The sequence below is a fragment of the Haliaeetus leucocephalus genome, unplaced genomic scaffold (assembly GCF_000737465.1).
Source record: "Haliaeetus leucocephalus isolate CR32 unplaced genomic scaffold, Haliaeetus_leucocephalus-4.0 Scaffold439, whole genome shotgun sequence".
NCBI lineage: Eukaryota > Metazoa > Chordata > Aves > Accipitriformes > Accipitridae > Haliaeetus > Haliaeetus leucocephalus.
Genome location: NW_010972875.1, coordinates 7,182,255 through 7,203,599, shown reverse-complemented (window position 1 = coordinate 7,203,599; position 21,345 = coordinate 7,182,255). Strand labels below are relative to the sequence as shown.

Genomic DNA, 21,345 nt, shown 5'->3' with positions numbered 1-21,345 from the left:
AAGCAACCCAACAATGTCTCAAAACCACATTACAGAAATTAACGTGCTAACTCTGGAAGCTGTTGAGGTTGAACTTGCAGGGCATGAAGTAGCCACAAAACCCTTTGAGATCACCATCTTTTTAGGTTAGACCCATTATTTTTAGTAATTCCTACTTCATTTATAATTTTGTTAATCACTACAAGACAGCTTGAATGCAAAGGAGAACTAGGAGCTGGGGGGAACTTGTAAGACAAATTCCTGGCTGACAACAGATTCTAAAATGAGCAAGCAGCAAAAGTAGGGAATGAGGTCAGACTGCCCAGTCCCACTACCTTAGTAGCTTGTTGGGACGGGGAGAGGAGCAAACACTGGTAAAGATAAAAAGTACTTGTAACTTAGTATTAAAGTGTTTGGTAGCTGCTCTACCAACTTTGATGTAATACTGAAGTTTTAAAGCATATAAAGAAAGACTTTTTAAAGAAATGTGATCCCAAAGCCTCAGAAACTGCCCCCACATAAAAGAGAGAGGTAAAATAACATAGTAATACTCCAGTTACAAAATGCTAGGAGGAAAATTACAGGCAATTTCAGTCCCGTTGCTATTTTCTTTGCTGCTTTGAAGGAATGCAGTAGATTACCTGCATTAGAGAGGCAGGCTTAGAAAATGGTTCTCTTTTACAGGCTGCTATAGTCTCAAGGGCTTTAATCCTTTGGAAATGTCTACGCAGCAAAATAAAGGACACAAAATAGCATGGTAAACCTCCACAAGCTTTTATCTTGCTATTACAGATAACAATAGCAGCAAAAACATAGCAGGTAGAAAGGGCTTTCCACACCAGCATGTGTCTGTAACATTCATATAGAGCCCCAGGGTGGTTTATATTTGGGTTGCTAGTTTGTGCTCCAGTCTGTGTCAGTCCATCTTGTGTTGTGTAGGCATGTTTTCTGCCTTACAGGCAGTAGACTCAAATGATAACGATGCCTAATTAATGGAGCTCCCCCTCACCTAACTGAAATCTGAACAGGCTAGGGACAAAGCTGATGATTGCATGCAACATCAAATGGTATCACAGACAGTCAGCAGAAGGTTCATTTTGCATATCACATCTGTTTTAACTGTGATACCAAGAGAACGGGACCTGTCAAGAAAGATCTGCAGGGAGGAAAGTTCTCAGAACACAAAGACCCATCTAGCTCCCTGACTAGTACTTATTATTGGATATTTGGCAGCTTGTGTCTCTATGGGTGATGTCTGAATACCAAACCATTTGGGGAATGATTGGATACAACAAGACCAGAAATGGTCAGTGAAACTGTTTTTCTTTAGACTGTCTCAAATCCAGCCTAGTAAGTAGTGACCAGAAGGTCCGGTTAATATCTCCCACCTATTGTTTAATTTATTTTTAAACAATCATCATTAAGGCTATTATTTGCACTGTGGCAGGTGCTGCACAAATAGGGCAAAGCAATAGGAGAGCCTGGTGTAAGGGGAGGAATGAAGTGGATGCCAGTAATTTAGGTTAATAGGCACTTGAACAGGCTTTGGACAAGGAAGCAAGGCACAAAATGGCATATCAGTAACACCAGAAGCGGCAGCTTGCTGTGTCCATGCCTTGTCAGTCCAGTAGCTATCACTTACCTGACAATTATACAAGATCCAGCTCAAGTTCATCACTGTCAACATAACTCACTGCAACACTGAATCATTGCACTCCTTGCCCCTTTCCACACCAATACCAGTCATCTGTATGTTGATTCCCTTCAGGAACTGCACTTTATACATCACTAATCAGAGCTAGTTGGAAAAAAATGGGTTTTTCTCCACTGAAGAATAAGCTCTTTCTATCAAAAATCTAACCTACATACCTTTCTTCCATTTCTGAGATACAGCTTGTCCAAAGAAAAATAAAAAAAAAAATGTTGAGGAAAATGTTAAACTGGTTTCTTTCCACTTTATATGGTTGAAAATGATCTGATCAGGAAAAAGATTCTGATCTGCTAGTAAGGCCATTGACTGATTTAAGTAAAATTTCCAATCAAGTTGCAGAACACAAGAGAAAAGAGTCTTATCTTATCCCACTTGTTCCAGCTGCTTGCCATTGCAATGGCATGTTTAGCCTGCAGTCACCTCAATGCAGAAAAAACATACCAAGCTAACCTGGATACTAGAAATGTGCCAACCCAAAACTCAGGGTAGGTTAGTTTATCCAAGAGATAAGGTACACGTCTGTGACTGTGACAGACACACCTTAAGTTGTGTCTGTGTAAGTCAGTCACTTTACAAGGATGCAACACATCTATAGTAATTGCTTTCTGTTGATAACCTCACTAGTGTGCGTTTTTCTAAAGAAAAAACATGCAACCTTTCCAGTTGAGAAATAACCTCCGCTTTTCCTTTTACAATAGCAGTAAAAGGGACCCAACAAGGTCACATAGTCCAACCCCACCACCCCCACCCCAGGCAGGAACAACTAAATTTAAACCATCTATCACAGGAACTGCTTACTATACTTTTCTTGTCTGCTCACACATTCTTTTTAAGCCAACCTTAACTTTTCTCTTTCAATTAAAAGAGGATGGATGATATCTTTCTTGCTCAATAGACTTCCTGCTGTTTTGCACTCTCTCTGTGTTGTTTTTGCTGGATATTTTTCAAAGTCAAATGCCCTTCCTAGAAATCTGGGCACCTTGTTGTTGGAGATAAAACTGCTGTCGGAGTTTGCTATTGACTAATGTGTGTAGACTGGGATTGATGTCATTTTTGTAAGAAAAGCAAGTGCTTGCAGGAAAAGAATGGGAATATATATTATTGTGGACATTGAGATATGCATTATGGAGATGGTATGTTTTCTGTTTCTTGTCTGATAATTTCCTTGATTTTCTGGGACAGATTCTCAGCTTGTATAAACACAATTTCAAGTAGGACTGACCCATGCCAGTTTACGCTAAGCAATAAGCTGGCTCTTGGTCTTGACAATGTACTTGAGCAACCTCAGATGAGAATTCACAATATTTCTCTGTAGCTCCAGCTGCACTGTACATGATGGTGTTTACCAAGAAAAAAATATAAACCTGAGGGAAAACACAGATTTTTTTCTAATACGTGCTACTGAGAAAACAGCAAAGACCCTTTTTTTGAAATAGAGATTTTACGTACAAAATGCTATGTCTCAAAGGTATATTTTGGCCAAAATGCTATGCTCTGATGGAACACAGAAAAGTACAGACCATGAGAAATCAGCTTTGATCAACAAATGTAGCCTAAACACAGTTATGACATAATTATGTCTCTACCATTCTCTGCTGCAAGGACTGTAGAGTTGTGGAAAGCCCTGGAATAGTAAGGGCATGAATATAAAATAGCCATTTTCTCATATTTCAAGTGATGCAGAAAGAAGTAACAGTCTATCCATTTTCACTGTGCAGCTTTTTAGTGTTCCTGAGCTGGAAAAAAAGGAAGTCTCCTGCCCATTTTTGACTCGTATGTATTAAACTAATTACTCTGCTTTTTAACAAGGGGAACTTTGTTCTCATAATTTCCAAGTTTCATTCCAACCCCTGCAGCTAATCATGACCACGGTCACTGATAATGAGTAGTAAATTGTTACAGTCCTCAGAGCCTGATAGGTACATTCCAGCCTGCATCATGTAGCCCTGCTTCTCTATACATTATTGTTCACAGATGGTAGCTGTCAAAGTTTGTCAACTTCATATACACATTCAGAGAGTCACATCCGCATTCCTGGAATTTATGACTGCACAGCTCTCACCTTCTAAGGCCCTTAATTCAATAACATGTCACGTCCCTTCAGTCTCACCCTGCTTTAAAATACTTTCACCCACTTACAGGCCTTCCATTTAGAAAAAAACCCTCTACTGAGTTATTACAATGTAAATATTTTAATAGAATGGGGGGACTGGGGGGGAGCCTATCTGGCTTTAAACAGCCCCATTATTACGTTAAGATTGATGGTCAGGAGCTAATGGAGCATTTGCTTTAAAAGTTTATTTAACTACAGGGAAAGTGGATATAGATATGTGTATCTATTGACTGCCACATCACTGAGTCTTTGGGTTAACAGTACATAATATAAAGAGATATTTGCAGGGGCTTCATTGTCAAAAGGGTATTATTTAGTCCAACTTTGTCTAATATTTAAACTCCAAGCAAAATAAAAAAAAGGTATGAATAATTTCCATTTCATTTTAAAAGGACTTTTTTTTAAATAAGTAAATATTAGACTTCAAAGATTGATGTCTGAGGACACTGTCACTAATAACATGAATGAAAAAGAAGAAATTCCTTCTTTTGCCCGAACTGAGAAAATGAAGTGCAAATAAGTAAACAAGGCAAGTAAAGCATAACAAATAATTTAAAAGACATTTTTACTTTTCCTGCCTAACAATGCAAAGATGTTACCAGTAACTCAGAGACCATACTTGCTGCTTGTATCCCCCCTTCCTCACCGGGCTTTTCTAGCCAAGATCCTGTTGGCTCAGGAAAGGAAATCTGTAGAAGCACCTTTCCAGAGCTTTTGCACTTTCAAACTGCCCTTGTCTCTAGTTCATCCAAGGGCGTGAAAGGACTCAAGCAAGCTGCAGTAGTGGTCTGCAAGCTGACCACATCTCAGAGCTGGACACAAATCAGCCAGAGCTCTCTGAGCTGAATCTGCCCTTACATTTCTCATCTCTGAGCTACTCAAAGAGACAGGAAGTCATTAAAACTGAAGGAAGCTGGATTTTACTAGGACGTGCACTATAAATACTTCTTAAAGACAGAAAATTCAAACTGCCCACATGGCTGATATCAGAAATTAAAATCATTGGTACATAACTCTCCCCTGTCCCACTGTGTCCTTAAAGACAAGCCCTTACTTAAAGGCTTGGGTTTTTTTTTAATTTCACCTCTTCTACAAATTAAAAACACCCAAGCATCGCCCTGCTGACACCCGTGTGAGTGACTTGGCAGGAGTGCATGCCCTGTGAACAGCAAACAACGTTTCACCACTAACTCAGCAACCACACTGGCTGTGTTAGAAATTAAGGTAGTCCCATGCTGTGAACAAACTCAACTGAGTTTTCCTCCTACATGTCTTTCAGGCAAAAGTAATCCAGTTTCTATTCATGAATAATGCAGTAGGACATAGCTGATCTTGGAGAAACACTTCAATCACACCCCCACACCATCAGTAAGAGGAGAACTATGAGTAATGTGATAGGGGTTACTCTGAAATTCAGTTGCAATGCTGGAGTCTCCCGTCCCTCATTAACCTTTTCAAAAGAACCCTAAGACTCTCACCAGCGTCCCTAGTGGGAACTGGTGCCACCATTAAAGGTATGTAGCCCACATGCTATGTCACATTTATGGCCATCTCCTCTGCTGCTAATATCACTGTGAACCCATTGTTGCAGCAGTGATGTATAAGCCGGATGAAAGCTTTGTGAGGCTATAATTTATCCAGAGCTGGATGTTCTGAGACCGCAGCGGTGGTGACCTTGAGATCATGTCACAGTGGGGCTCCTTTATAGGTTCCCACACCCAAGAGTGCATCCTGCCAAGGTGGAGACGCAGCCTGGGTCAGAGGCTGGCTCTTGCGAAATCTTGGGAATAGCATTCTGAAAACGGCATGTTCTGTTGTCTTCCTTCACCTCATGTGAAAGGGTAACAATTACATCATTGCAAAATGCATCAAAGGATACTTCAGTACTAGCAACAAGCAAGCTAAAAACAGACGGGGATTTAACTTGAGTTGTGATTTTAAGTCTACACATTCTCAAAGAAAATGTGATAGACCAAGACACCTGGGAATGTAAGCAAAACAAAACAAACAGCAAAAAAAAAGAAAGAAAAAAAAGCAAAAATGCATCCACCCCATTAGTAAAACATTAACAAGGTGAGGAATGTTTTGATAGTCTGTGATTTCTGAGATTCTAGTTTGATTCCTTCACTGCCATAGCTCTTCTAAATAACTGGGTAAATTGTGTGCAGCCTTGCTCTATCACAGAGGAGATAAATAGATTCAAGACTCCCAAACTACTCAGATATCACAGTAAAAGTGGCTGCAAAAGGGGCTGTGTTATCACAGGTCTGGACTTGAGTCAGGAAAACATCTTTAGTCAGGAAAGCTCTTCAAGTCACCAGGAGATATGGTCTATTCACAGTGACACTGCCCCAGTGCTCTGTTGTTTGTCTCTGGAGAGCAGAAAGCTTTTCAGTAAGAGCTTATCTGGTTTTACATACTGGAAAGGGAAAAAAGCAATTTATAGGCTGTGATTTCAAAAAGGCTCCTATGTGTAGGTTTTTGCCATGGCAAGGCAATGTCTCAGTCTGTACTGCATATTTTCTAGTGCTTCAGGGCATAAAAGGAAGGAGCATTACTTGGCACACAACCTGGTAACAGAGCCACACCAACCATCAGCTGTGAAATCAGTTAGTCGGGCCCATTCTGGCTCTTACTCTTTTCTGATTTCTTGATAACCATTTAGCTAGAAGTACATGTGATGTCTGAGAAAAATAACCTCAGGCAATAATCTAACCTTCCTAGGAATATCTGTCTTGATCAGTCAGTTGTCTAAATGAAGGGACCCATGGATACCAATCACCCTTCTAGGTGTTGGTCTATCACCTGTAACTTTTGATGAAGATTCATGGTATAACAGGGAGTATGAAGAGCAGCAGTTGGTACAGATAGTGATTCAGTCCCACTGAATCATATCGGCCAAACTATTGGTTCATGTGATTTCGCAGTGACCTGTATTTGGGTGAGAAAAGTACTTCTCTCTTCCTATTAGTATGTTTTATTTGAACAGCTTACCAAAATGCAGACTCCCTGAGCACAACAAGTATGTGCAGAATTCAGCAGAATGTGGCTTGGATTTTAGCTGATAACTTAAGTGTTAATATATGACAAGTAATTACAACCCATACTCAAAAGAAAGTACTAGAAAAAATACATGACTTTTAAAAGAATGGTTATAATTGTTTCCCAAATTTAAAAAAGGGGGGAAACTATTAATTTGGTCTTACCTATGAGAAGAATTGCAGGTTATAGAGAAAAAAAATAAATCTAAGGATTGTAAGATTGCCTGGATTTAGATTTGCAAACTTTCTTCACTGTTGCAGGATCTGAACCAAATCCAAGTGTTTGAAAGCCACTAAAATTTACTCTTTTCAAAATACAAATCTAATCCACTCTAACTCCATGCACTGCTTGTTACAAACAAGAAGTCAGCTTTTTTTCCTGTTTATATATCAGTTACAGCTTAACTGGGGATACAGTGGAGCCACTGTACTGGCGACTTGCTGCTGATCTACACCACATTCCTTCAGGTGCCGATTAGAGTAGCCTTATCAGAAAGCTTTGTGCAGGTGCACCAGGGAATGCGCCACTCTGGCAGCAGGCTGGGGAGCATTCTTCTGCCGAAACATCAGGGCCTAATTACACAGCAGTCATTGGGGAACACAGACAACACAGGATTTCTGATCCAAAGTCCACAAATAATAGTAAAAAGCATTTTCTAATGTGAACAGAAGCGATTTTGCAAGCCATGTTTTTGCTTCACCTTGCCAAGAGACTTAAATAGAAACATTCCTTTGTTGAGCGAGCCTATGTGGAAAATATACAATTGAATCAGTAAACATTGAAACAATTTACAACCAGCTTGTAAAAAGTACAATAGGTACATGTTTTTTAAAATATATATGGGTCTGTACTACATAGTTCATTTTCAAAGTGTTCTGTACCTTGAACAGCAGGATTATGGATTCCCCTGTCTCACCAGGTGAAGAGGATGGATGAAGGTAAATAGAAGGAAGAAGACCTGGCAGGGGCATGAAACATTAAGATTTTGGAGGGAAGAGAATGTAAGCCAATCTGCTAGTCACCTTCACTTCTCTGCTGGAGCCTTGCTGGAGAAGGTGTTGATGGAGGTGAAGTATCACGTTAAAAGGCCAGGACTAGGGGAGACACCCCCAGAGATAGCTCTAGCAAGGGAGATGGGGGGGCACAGGAGGTTACTTGCCAGCTAAGAAGGAGCTGCGTGAGGAACTTGTTTCATGTGAGGAGGTGCAGGAAACATGTTTCCTTACTGGGACAAGCAATGGTTTAGACCAGAATTAGAGTAATTATCCCAGCAGCAGTTGCCAAAACCACTCCCTCTTCAAACTGGTCTCAATGTGATTTTCATCCAAGCAAACTGTATTCAGCACTACAAGCAGAAGCTTTCAAAAGCCTTGATGGAGCAGCATGTCCACTGTGCTGAAACCATCATGCCGGCAACCAAACACCCATTTCACATGCTTCCTGGGCACTACAGCCACCTAGCTGTTTGGGGGACTTCTGGGACAGAGCTTTTTCTAGTTGGCATATCAGAAGCAGAAATTAGTTTGGGGTTTTTTTCACTCACAGAATAAGGCATTTTGTTGAATGGCAAGGTAGCAAGGTTTTGCGATGTGATAATTTGTAGGACTGAAATGCTTCTAGGTAAGTAAGACAAAGAAACCTTGATAATAGATTAGTGGAATTTGATTGCTCTAACAGCAAGAACTTCAGAACATACTTGTTTGGCTGCTCTGATCTTGATTACCTTATTAATGTGAAGATGATTCAAGTATAAATTAATTGCTCTTTAACAGTTGAATAAGGTATTCCAGGTGTACTGTGAGATATATTACTTTACATATTTTTAATAAATACATAAACTAGATTGCTTGGTTCATAAAAAGGCATGAGTACAGGAAGATGGGCATGGTGTTACTACCTACTCTAGGGAGCACAGGGTCAAGAGTTATCTACATATAAGTAAGCAAGGTGAACATTGTGTATTGATCTTTGCTCTGTGGTAGAAGGGATTTTGTTGCTATGTGCTGTCCTCCCAGCAAAAAATTGAGATTACCAGCATAAACTGGTATCCATAGGATTCAGCAGCAACTCCTCTGTTAAGCCTAGTGCTGAGTTATAAAATCAGTCATCCTTTGTGGCTCTTACTTTAGGTGAAGGATGGGAACTCTTCCCTCCTCTTCACCCCAGTCATCCTGTGCCGCCGGATGAGAAAGTTCACACTGTACTAGTTCTGAGAACAAAAGGAACGGTTCTTTTCACTAGCACTGACAACCTGATACCATTCACAAGCACTGCCAATTTAAATTAGGAATGTGGAAAAGGTACAAGAAGTTTAGGCAGCTTAACTGAACTGGCATGCTTATTGAAAAGGGCCTCTGGTACCCTGAATTTTTATGCAGCCAGTGGAGCTGCTAAGCCAGAACAATTGATCACCAGGAACACAAATGCAGACCAGACATGTTTCTTTCAATTAAGCATTCAGTAAGATTTTTGTCCTCCATCTAGGCATTCTAACAGCAAATGTACCCAGGTGTTATTTGTGAAATAGAATCATGATTTGAATATCGCCAAGCCAATAAGATCATTACCAGAAAGGTCACAAGCATCCTTAATAATAGCATGAATTGACCTATATTCTAGTAACAAAAGTCCTCAAAGGTATGATTTTTTGACCCTTTACATGCAGTTATTTTTGTGTCTCAGTGTTTCAGTATCAGCTGAAAGTCATCTTAAGTGTTACAGTATGGTGGCAGTTAAGTTCCCTGCTCTCATGCTGGAACAAGAAGGGAAGCTCAGTGGTGTTCTTTCCATTTACTTGCTAAATGTTTTATATGTAGAAAAGAATAAGTAAGAGGGTAGGCCAGTACAGTCTTGAATACCGATGGTTAAAGATTATAGCCTAATGATTTCAAAACCTCTTTAAAAATTATTCTGAGGACAAAATGTACCTGTATGCTTTTTCCCAGTATGCTGAGAGATTAGATGAGTACAAAACAGTGCATGGGATGCCTGTCTCCATAAAAAAAGAACCACCAGGCTCTGGCATAAACCTGCAGTAATTCTAAAATGAGATTGATATGGTTATTACTAGCAACTATTTAGCAAATGTCTCAGCTATCAGGTTTTCTGACTTACAAAATAAAGGCAAAGAGGAGAAAGCCACTAGTCTTTTCTCCACTCCGATCTTACCAGCTTCACATTACTTCAGTGCTGATTATTAACCCTTGGTTTTAATGGTCGGTTTGGATCCTACACGGCCCCACAGAAACCTTGGTGCAACCCTCTGGATAATTTTCGTCCCTTGTCCCATTGCTTTGTGTAAGTTTAAGATTTTCAAAACTGAAAAAAATGAAGTCTAGGTTTCAAAAAGAAATTTTGTAATAATTTAGAGTAATTTGGTTTTTTTTCCCTTAATTGATGATACAGTGAAGTCTTTTTGCTTTTCAGTGGTATGTGCCAGCATTTTGCCTCTCATTCTGTTTAAGCCTTTCCTCCTTTCAAGACAACCCATGATTTAAGTGTTGCAACTTGAACAAGGCAAGGTCTCTGCGTTGTACAAAATACCCTGGATTTGATACACTAACATTTCCTTCACAAGACATAAAGCCTTTTTGCTACAATTCATTAGGTTTCAAAAACCTATATATGACACTTCACTAGAATTTTATCATTTCTGGGACTTATAGAAGCTTCTTTCATGTTGCTGTGAATCAGGGTAAAGCTATCACTTGGTAAAAAGCAGCTCTGTTACCATATGCAGAGAATCTAATAATTAAGATGCCCTGAATAAATGAGGCACAAGTACATCTTTAAACAAAATGACACTTTTGACCTTGGGTAGCCAAGGTGTTTGGCTGTTGTACAGTGGGTATGATGAGGTAACGGATAACACAGGAAGGAACTCATTTTCTCAATACAGTAAAATCAGTTATTTATAGAAGTATGACTATAAGGAGACATATTTTTTCCTATTGCTTTACACACAATTCCAGCAGTTTAAAACAGTTGCAGAAAATCGCAATTATTATTGTTATAAAATCATTAATGCTATATATATCCTGTGCTGCTGCTGGATGCCCAACACTATAGAGAACAAGGTCCCTTAGGATATATCCAGACTCCATGGCACAAACTCCTACACAAAATTAGGTCTTAGCAGATTAATTTGCATACTGCAAGAAGTCTAAATGCAATTTTATGGTGTTCCCTATAGGCTTATTTACCACGTTCCTCTCTGCTACCACAACCAAGACTGATTCTATATAAATTGCAGTGGACTTTTTTACACTGCACTGATCACATCCCTTTAGGCTCATTTGTGGATTTGCAGCTCCAGGGAGAGAACAGCAAATAAACTCCTGAGTGAGGGAACTGTACCCTTCTCTTGCCCTACAAATGTCTTAAAGCATACTTTCACAGGTATGCCAACTGTAATGAGGCCCCATCCATTTCCATTACCTTCCTCCTCACTCCCTAACTCTTTCCTGAAGACATACTGCCCCACAGAAGCTGGGCCTGCTGGGACCTACATTCTTGACAAGTCCTCTATCTTTGTTCTGATTAATCTTGTGTAGCCATCCATCCCTGGTGCAGATCATGTCTGTGTGCATGTTTACATTAAGCAGACCTGCTCCAAACAGCTTGGAATCAAAAGCAGCAAGCAAATGTGGTAAAACTCCCAGCATTGTATTCAGCAGAGCAAACAATTCGGGAGGGCAGGGGGGAGAATTATCCAAGATTAAAAAGATCAAGTGAGCTTTTAGATCAACATTATTGAGTTGTTATGTAACAGACTTAATCATATGGCTTGTGTTTTAGACATCTTTTTAGTATATTATGATTGTGAACAAAGTATATTTCAGAATCCTAAACTATCAGTCTACAGACACTGATAACCAATGCCTTGTGTTGAATATCCCACCTCTTGCTAAGTTACAGATCAGAAAAGTGAGAGGTGTGTGAAATGTTTTTGGGTTTTATATATAAACTGTCAAACGAGAAGAAAGATTAGTTTGGCATCAATGCGGACCAGACATACTGAGTTTTACAAAATGTCTACATTTTGTTCTATGTTTTGTTCTGTTCTTGCCAATTTTATATCAGATCTAGATAAGTTTTGATCACCAACTAATTCTCATGTTGACTTTGATTTTGTAATTCATCATATATCAATACTTCATTGGTGGAACAGACTACTGAGCTTATGTTGTGACAAACAATATTTAACATCCTGGGGCCTTGGGGTTTTTTTCCCTCAGTTAATGGTTTTAGGGGACTGAAGAAATGGACTTCCCACAGTATGTGGCATTCAGTTAATGGTGTTTATTCAACTATTCCAAACCAGAGCAATCAAACCCAGCTACCAAGGTTCCTGAACAACATTTGAATCACAAACCACTGCATCTTCACTTTCTGCTTCCATTCTCTCGAAGCATTCACACAACCATGTCTACACTTTTCTTCAGTCCATGCCAAAAAATGTAAATCAAATTTGTGGTAGCTTTCCAGTTTCAAACTCAAATTGGAATTACAACACTCCTGTATGTGATGGCTATCAACTCTTTTTCAGCCATCTCATGGTGCTTCCTCAAGCTATCATTTTCTAAGTAGATTTGTCTCATTATTTTAACTCAATGCTCTATCTGGTTTTTAATTACAATTAATTACATACTGTTTAAATAGGATTTTCTTCTACCCCAGTGATGCTACCACAATGACACTAAAACATGCACACAACAGTCTGAGACTGTCCTTGTATACTAGATCAAGTCTTCCATACCCTTCTCTGTATGAAATTCATCTTTTCCTAAACCTCTTTACCTCAATGATTGTTTTGATATGCAGGTTGGCCCTGTAGTGTGTTACAGTCTATGGGTGTGAACTGTAAAGCGTGACTCTACCTCTAGAGCTGTATTTGAGGAAACAAAATTCAAGCCAGGAGTTAAGTATTACGTGGGACTAGCTCAGGTTCTTAACTACAGCATAACAAAAACAATTTCCTCAAATCAAGCTCCTGCCTACTAAAATAGTTCATATTTGCAAGACTACTTATATTGTGTGATGTATTTGATGATACATAGGGCATGAACTAAGGCTTCTTGAAAGACAGTCTACAACTATATCTGTGTGGTTTGTATTTCCTTCAGTGCCTACAGGGTAATTTTTCCTCTTGGCTTCATGATATGAGTATGGAATTACATTATCAACAGTTTCAGTGTGGTCAATCCAAATTGCTTGGCTGAACCAAACATGCCCTGCCACCTGAAGAGATTAAGGAATATCAATGATTTTGATTTTACTAACCAGCAGTGAGATTTGCTCTATTGACATTAACAGTAAAACTCTAATTTCAGAAAGACTGGAAAGAATCCAGTTCTGAATACTTCTGAAAAACCCTACCCTAAAAATCTTTATTTTAAATTACTTCAAAACATGCAATTTATAGATAATCTACCATAAGAAATTCTGCCAAAGTGGATCTGAAAGGCAGCTGGGAATACAAGCAAACAGATGATCCATATGATATTCTTACTTGGAGCTTTGAAATCTGACAACTGAAAATAATTTACTTGGAAGGAAAACCAATTCCTCTCCAACCCCTTTTCAATACATGAAATATTCACCTCTAATTTATTTTTCCACAGAAAATGGTAACAGCATTTTGCACTACTGGATTTTATGCAAGACCCTCTCAAGCAGTCCAACTTGTACTCAAATCTCAAGGCAATAAAAACATATATAAACTAGGTAAAAGTCTAACAGAATAAGACCAACAGCACCTAAATCACAGTCTATAACTACTTTAAAGATTCCAATTACAAATTGCAAGGGAGTTTTTCTCTCTGTGCTCACACAAACATACACAAAATATCGGGAAGACCTTCTTAAGGCAGACTCAGTAATAATTACTCTGAATAAACACAAAAAGTGGTGAAATGGGAATAATTCATAATTAAACTGCAGAAGCCACAATGGAAGGACTGATCACTTATATGGAAGAATAAAGATTATTATTCTTAAAGCAAAAACAAAGGCAGTACATGAGAAACTGTATGAGTCAAGCTAGAAACTTGTGACACCCTGCTGAACAAGATCAAAGATGAGTTCAGGTTAACAGCATGAGGATTAGTGAGAAATGGTATAAATAACCCAACTTTATGTAACCCCAAACCTTCAGACTAGGCACCTGATAGCACAGCATAGAGCGGGAATGGCAAGGTGAGCTACTGAGATAAGAAAGAGGCAAGACTGAGGACAGGAACTCAAATCATTTTAGACATTAGGTTATGAATAGAAACCTCAGAAAGATAACTAAGGTTTGTAGAGAGGAGTGGGGGCCTGACTCTCTGCTGAAGTAAACAAGCACAGTTTCATTGAATTTCAGTGAAATTGTCTGTAGACCTACCCTACATTTGTGTTAGCATGCTTGTCATCCACCATATTGATTTACAGGTCCTAGTGACCTTCAAGTAATTTTGCATACCTTATTTTTGGAAATTTTAAAGCTACCTAGATTCAAGCAGCCTTTTCAAATTCTAATTGATAGGTCTCAAGCCAGACAGAGCTGAGAGAGAAGCTCTCATTTTTGTGTCATGCTACAGTTTACATGGAATGACATCTCCACTTAATAAAAAATGCAACAATTTTCTAAAAAAAAAATTAACCAGTGGTAGTACCCTATCTATATTTTCTTCCTTATAGATCACGTTCTGCCCAAGGGTTACATGGGAGCTGTTACGAACTACATAACAAATGCTGTATCTCCGTACAGTTCCTGAAGTGACAGCAGCACTATAACTCATAGTGCTGTGAAGCAGTTTGAGATACATGGGATATTTAAGAGGGTATATAATATATTCACTATTTTTCTTTACCTTTTTATTTCCTATCCAAACCCTATATCCAAATATGGAGAGAGAACACTCATCTGATAGCTGAACCCGCATTCAGTTAACAGTCACAATTCTGGTCAAAAAGGAAATCCACCAGCCCCTCTCTAATGGCATAAACAGAGCTAATCAAGTTCTCAATGTTTTATGGTGAATTCTTGTCACACTTTCTTTTTCCTAGCAATTCCCAAAGAAAGTGAGCAAGTAGTTCAAGGAAAGAGTTTATAAAAATTGTGGACTACACAGTATATGGTGCATGAGCCAGGTGGTGCTAACTTCCTTATGGAAGTATGACAACAGCAGTAATTTTCCTCTTCCTGCTCACCTCTAAAACATGCTGCCTGTAGGCACGCAAAAAAGAAAAAAAAAAAATCTTTGTGATTTTTAAATATCAGCTTAATACTGTCTGTAATTGTAAGTATTAATCAGAGTTACACAGACAGCTACAAGGCAGCGTTAATATTTTCCCATATCTTAAACTTGTGTTTATGTGCCTAATTTTGTAATTCTTTCAAATCACACACATGTATCCCATCGCATTTATTAGAAACAGTTGCTTCTCCATATTCTGTCAGTTTAAGATGGTTTTTTGTTTAGTATTTCTGAGAAATGGTAACAACATAACTTGAATACTATAATAAATCTATTGAGTGTCCATAAGTTGGTCGAAGGGAGGAAGCTCCACGAGAAGCGAAAATCATGGCTACCACAGAGGAGCCTAGAAAGAACATGGCAATCTGAGGAACCTGGTGTAGACCTTAATAGGACCAACCTATAGAAGTATCTTGACATGTTCCTTCTGCTTTGATTCACAGTAAACTGACACAGTCCAAGGTCTTGCAACAAGTCGGGTAAGAACAGATGAAATACTTACCAAGAATTAAAACAGATACAGTGATAAAACATACGTTTGGAAGGAAAATCAGAGTTACAGCACCCCAGTAGCAGTAAAAAAAGTCACCCTGTTACTTATTTGTATAATTAGTTTCCTTTAACTAACACATGGTAAAACAACTCTGGAGAGGAGCCACAGCAGTTGGAACCATCATTTCCCAGCTCAGACCAAGAGGGCAGATGGACCTAGCTCAGATCAGTGAGACTTCTCAGCCTTTACGTGACACGTGTGGGAATCAGACTGCATTGCTATTACATCTGCAACACTATGAAGAAGAAATGGCCTACAGTTAAGGTACCCAAACCTGGGATGCTCTCTCTCCAAATAAATGATATGAAAATACTGACCTGGCAGCATCTTTTTGCATAAAGTCAAAAACGATTTATGCCCTGCCATCAACGACACACAAACAAGGAATAGTGGACAGCTGACAGGATTGCAGTTGATGTGCAGTTCCAACAAATGTACTCATTATGCAGTATAGGAAGCAGCAATTGCTTGAATCTGGGAGGGACTTAATGTCATCTTATAGTTCTTGTGGTTGCTTTTTAATAATTTTCACATTACTGTTACTACAAAAACACATCATAGAATTAAAACATTTTTATTGCACATACATGAGTTCATTATACCTTTTTTTCTCGTTCCAGCTTTTCTTGATAGCAGGAGTATGTCTGGATGAAAATCCCAGATTTCATGTAAACCAGCAGAAGAGATTTTTTTATTCTTTTTGGTTTTAAATTACTTTCTACTTATTTCTTTTTATCTTATTCCTTCTTTTTTTTTTTTTTTCCCCTTTTACACCACACAACAGAAGACAGAGAGGCCATAACCTATCTGCAAATTGAAACAGCAGCAGCAAGGTCTAAAAGAGAGGTTTTGAGGAAACCCATGGGTATCTGGAAAAAAAAAAATCATGGTATGTCATAGCATCCCAGCAACTCTAAAAAGCTTGTGTCATACTGGACCTGAAATCAGTATCTTGAGTCAGGGTATGTGGGAGAGAATACATTATTTCTGGAAACAGATTGCATCCTCCTGCATGCTTTCCTTGGCTTTATTTCCTTCTGGTTACTTTACCAATAATGTATGTTGCATGTATTTTATGTTTACACTTCAGAGGGAAAAAAAATATAAATGAAGTGATGAACCTAATAGGATCCATTACTAAAATCCTGAGAACATTAGTTAGCAATCTTTTCAAGTAGCTCGCAGATTTTTTTCTGTAGAGCTGCTATTGATTTTCCTTCACTTTCCAAACTGCATAAGATAATTTTCTATTTTTAAGGCACAGATCATGATATAGCCAAACAGAAGCTAGGATTTCATCTTCCTACACCATCTGTAATAAGACTTAATGGCAGGAGCACTACTGAAATCTAAGCCAAATTCAATATTACAAATTAACTTCATGTAATCCCTTCACTTACCAGGACAAAGTCTGAAAAACACTCTGAATCATAGGCCACATACCACCTCTGTTTTGGTGTGCAATATGCCACTGAGAAAGAAATAAAATGACCTCATCTTCTACCACATTAAACAAACTGGAGATCTGCATAGCCTATTGTCTCCAAACCCACACAGTGCTAAAAAGCAGGAACTCCCAGCATCTTTTTCATCCCCTGGTTTTGTGCACACTACTCTTCCTAGGCCTCTGCCTATTTCCAATTATTCCTGCTCATGATTTTATTCTCAGATCTTTACATCAAAGTCCACTGAGCAGAAAAGGCCCCCCTTTGCAGCAATGAATGTCAGTGAAGGTCACACAGCTTTCACCTTTATTTAGATAAGCAAAAGTATTGATGTGTGGAAAAATCCAATGCAAGTTGCACCTGAAACCAAATGTAGGAAGTTTTAAGAAAATGTGTTCTATATAGATCTGATATCTAATGACCATAAAAAGAGGATTCTTCCATCTCATAAACTAGTTTTGTAAGAAGCGTCTGCCTGCATTGATCCAAACCAGAATATATGGGTTACACACTCACTGTTTCTTAGGTACAGTGCATTCTGCCTATATTCTCACCCTATGAATTAAAATCATGACAATGTTAGAGTTAGGTTTATGACTTTTTGTGGCCTTTCATTAATCAATCATACTTATTGATCTTCAGTGGGAAGCTTGGAGGCAATACTCAAGTAATAATGGCTACTTCTTGTCCTAGCTATTCTTTTGAGTTGATGGTTAGTCGCCAACATCTTCCTTATTTTTCCTCATGCCTTCCCATAATGTTAGTTGTATCCAAGGTTCTTGAGTTCATGCAAAGAGCAAAATAGCAGCAGAGTGAGAATATAGGCTGAACGCACTTGTACCTAAGAAGATACCTGCCTCCAGACTTTAGATTCTTAAAAACAACACAGGACAAACCCTGGAGATCACGAATCTGTGTTACTAAGTAGGAGTCACACAAATTCTGATATTGCCAAGCTCCTCAGAACTAAAACTCTTGGGGAGTACCAGACTTTCAAGGTGGTCCCCCAGCAACTGTTCCAATTAAAAAAAAAAAGGAAGAATGAGCATTTTTGTGTCTTGCCAGACCCTTGCACAGAACACATAACAATGTTGTTGCATGTAGCCCTGTGTACAGAAAACAGTCCAGGGCTTAGCACGTTATTCCCAAAGTACATGTCATTCTTCAGCTTTTTTATCTGCGTTTCCTTTGATCAGAGTCTCAAGAGTTGTAACAACTTACTAAAAGGAAGGAGGAAATATCATGCTTTTCAACTGCTAGAACACGGAATAGATATGAAAATATTCTCCCTTCTGACAGTCTTCAGTCTTGCTGAACAAATTTAACATTCTTGCAGATTTAGTCAATGAGAAGCCAAAGCAGCATTCCTGAATTTGCAATCAATAGCCAGAATAAACAGATATGTACAGATTAAAAGCTATATTATAGCTTTCCTCCATCCTTGTTTCCCCCAAAATCATACAATCCCTGTTGTACAAACCATACATACAAAAATTTATAAAATGACAGAACTTAGCTTAATGTCATTTAGCCTGTAACAAGGCTAGTTAATACAAATCTGTGATGACGTAAGCCAACTAGTTAACCCTTGACTATTCTCCAACAAACCTGGCTATTTTTCTTCCATTAGTCTTCACTTTTCCAATGAGTAATAAAAAGGAAAATTGCAATGTTATAACTTCATTTAGAGGATAGCATTCATACAAACCAGCTTTCTCTTAGTGAGCTGCACAGCCCCAAGCATACAGTCCCACAGGGTGGTGGTCAGGGTGAATGAACTAATTTACAACAATAAAGTTATCAGATTTAGACTTACTTTGTACTCCTAGACTGATACTAATCCCTTTGTTTTGCTTCACTACTTTAACATATCATAAAATTAATTAGGTGAATGATTCCTGAACTGTCATGTAATTCCAAAAAGCCTGACGATAGAATACAACAAGTCAAAGTTAATTGATAAGAGGTTTCTTATTATAGCTACTCATGAGAAGTCATAGAACAGAGTACTCTCAAGTGACTTATCTTTCCAACCAGTATTTTTTCAAATTGAGCCTTCAGCATAGAATGGCCCCAACTGAGTGATAACAAATAGTCAAATGTAAAAAGTCATAAGCCTTATAAACATATGAAATAATTTGATACTTCTTTAGTTTAAAATACAAACTGTACTTTGATTTTGTATTAAACCAGTAACTACAAGTCATGTCAAAACAAAGTAAAAATTAATAACCCAGTTTAAATCTGTCCAATACTGAAGCAGCAGAAAAGCTTAAGGAGCAATATGATAAAATAATATTAAAATATCTTCAAATTGATCAGGAGCAAGCAGTCTGCAAAAGAATTAGCAAGCCCCAGAAATGAACAAGTATGAAAGGAGCCTTTGAGAATTCGAAGGCTACATCACAAAAGCCAAATGAATGATTTGTCTGTGATAAAGATTACTTTCCCAAAGTTTTAAAACCCAGGGATGAATGAACAAGGACCTACCTGAAACATTTTAGAACAAATTTGTGAATAAGGACCAAGTCATTAGAATTTAATGGTATTTTTTATCACCAACTGCACAGCATGAAGTTGAAGAGTAGTAATGCCTCAGAAAAACTGAACAAACAAGTCTCTGAAGGAGTCAGCACCTAAGCACAGAGCCTGACACAAAGGAACACTATTTTAGAAAAGTCTTCAGATATGTCCTTCAAGGGTATGACAGCTACTGTGAAAGAGAAGGGACCTTTAGTGTACTCCTAGACCATTAATTCAGAAAGGAGAGGAACAAATAGTTTCAGAAGCGAAAGGATTTCAAAGCTGTTTTCAGCATCAATTAATGTGAAAAAAGCAGAATATTCTAAGCTAATCATGGCTGCAGACTCCCAGAAATCTTGATTCTGACAAGATCCTCATGGACAGAGCAGCAGACAGAATTTAACACCACTTCTTGCATGACTAATGAATCTGGGAAGGAAGAGTCCAACCCTAATTCTAAAATAGCTTCTACTCACCTTCTGAAAAGTTCTGGAAGTGTAGACGGCTCACTGAAAACATCATCCCAAGCTATCAAAAGTAAACAAGCTTACTAGTCAAGGAAAACAGGAGAGAACATTTAGAAATCTACCTATGCCGAATACCATCAATTAGTGTTGAACCTAAGAAAAGCAAGATTTAGAAAACCTGCACAGGGCAGCATAGATCACATATGAAACCACACTCACATAAGGCAAGTCTGAATAGACTAAAGCTTAATCCTTCAGCAAGACTGCAGAGTACAGAGGTCTATAAAATGACTGACAAGGCTTGTAGGAAAATGATTCATTGTTTCTCATAACAGGAACTAGACAGTTGTCAGGTTTAATATGAAGAAGATAAAGTACTTTTGTATACTTCAAATTTAGTTTCATCTTTTATTAAAACACAATCCAGAGGACAATAAACACTTAGGTAAGCCTAGCAAGCTACAAATGTAATATATCACTAAATACTCACCCTGTTTAGCATATGTTTAAGCAAAGATAATCACCAGAAACACTTCTTGGCTAGATGCGCATTAAATCTGACCAAGTATGTAAAAGAGTTTGGTCCTAAAGCTGCACTAACTCACTTTCCTGTGCAGACAGTGGGGAGTGCCTGGCAGCTACTTCTAACTGTATTTTATATTCTTGCTTGTGCATTCTAAGGAAGCATTGGCTAGTAATAGGATACACATAAATCAACCTCATGTTAAGACCTACCATTGAGGAATAAGTTATTAATATTTACTTAGACATAAGCAACTGAAAAGCACATACAAGCTTTCAATTGCTCAAAAATATCGATACCACTCTTCAAGGATCTTCACACTAGTTGTTCTTTACATGGAATATTGCAACATTTTCCTTTTTATTTGAAATAGGCAGGTAATGGGATTCTTGGTCTTTAAAGTTTGAGACATCTTTTGACTAGTTTGAGAACATGCAAACACATACAGCCTAATGAAATAACTTAGTAGTTGGCCAGTTGATCTCAAAGTGCTTTTGCATTCTAAAATACATCCCAAAAACCCATGACCAGACATTCAGAATAAAAGATTAAGAGGGTCATTTTCAATGGATTTGTGAGTTAAAGATTAAACTTATCAAGTTTGCACCGGGCAAGAGAATGTTTCTGCATGACAACACAAAAGCGTTCACATCCGTGAAACAAAGCCTTCATACAGGACATACCTAAACAAGAAACCTTCAGAACACACAAACTTCTGGTAGCGTTCTCATATTTTATTTCAATTAATC

General features: G+C 38.2%; 1 protein-coding gene across 1 annotated transcript in view; it reads right to left on the bottom strand.

Annotated features, from left to right (window-relative positions):
- The window catches only part of RASL11B (RAS-like, family 11, member B), a 39,077-nt gene extending 18,952 nt beyond the window's left edge, over positions 1-20,125 (bottom strand). The window contains exon 1 of the mRNA XM_010574564.1: positions 20,083-20,125. Coding sequence (XP_010572866.1) covers positions 20,083-20,125 — 43 coding nt within the window. The remainder of the gene's footprint in view (positions 1-20,082) is intronic.
- Positions 20,126-21,345: the final 1,220 nt, after the last annotated feature.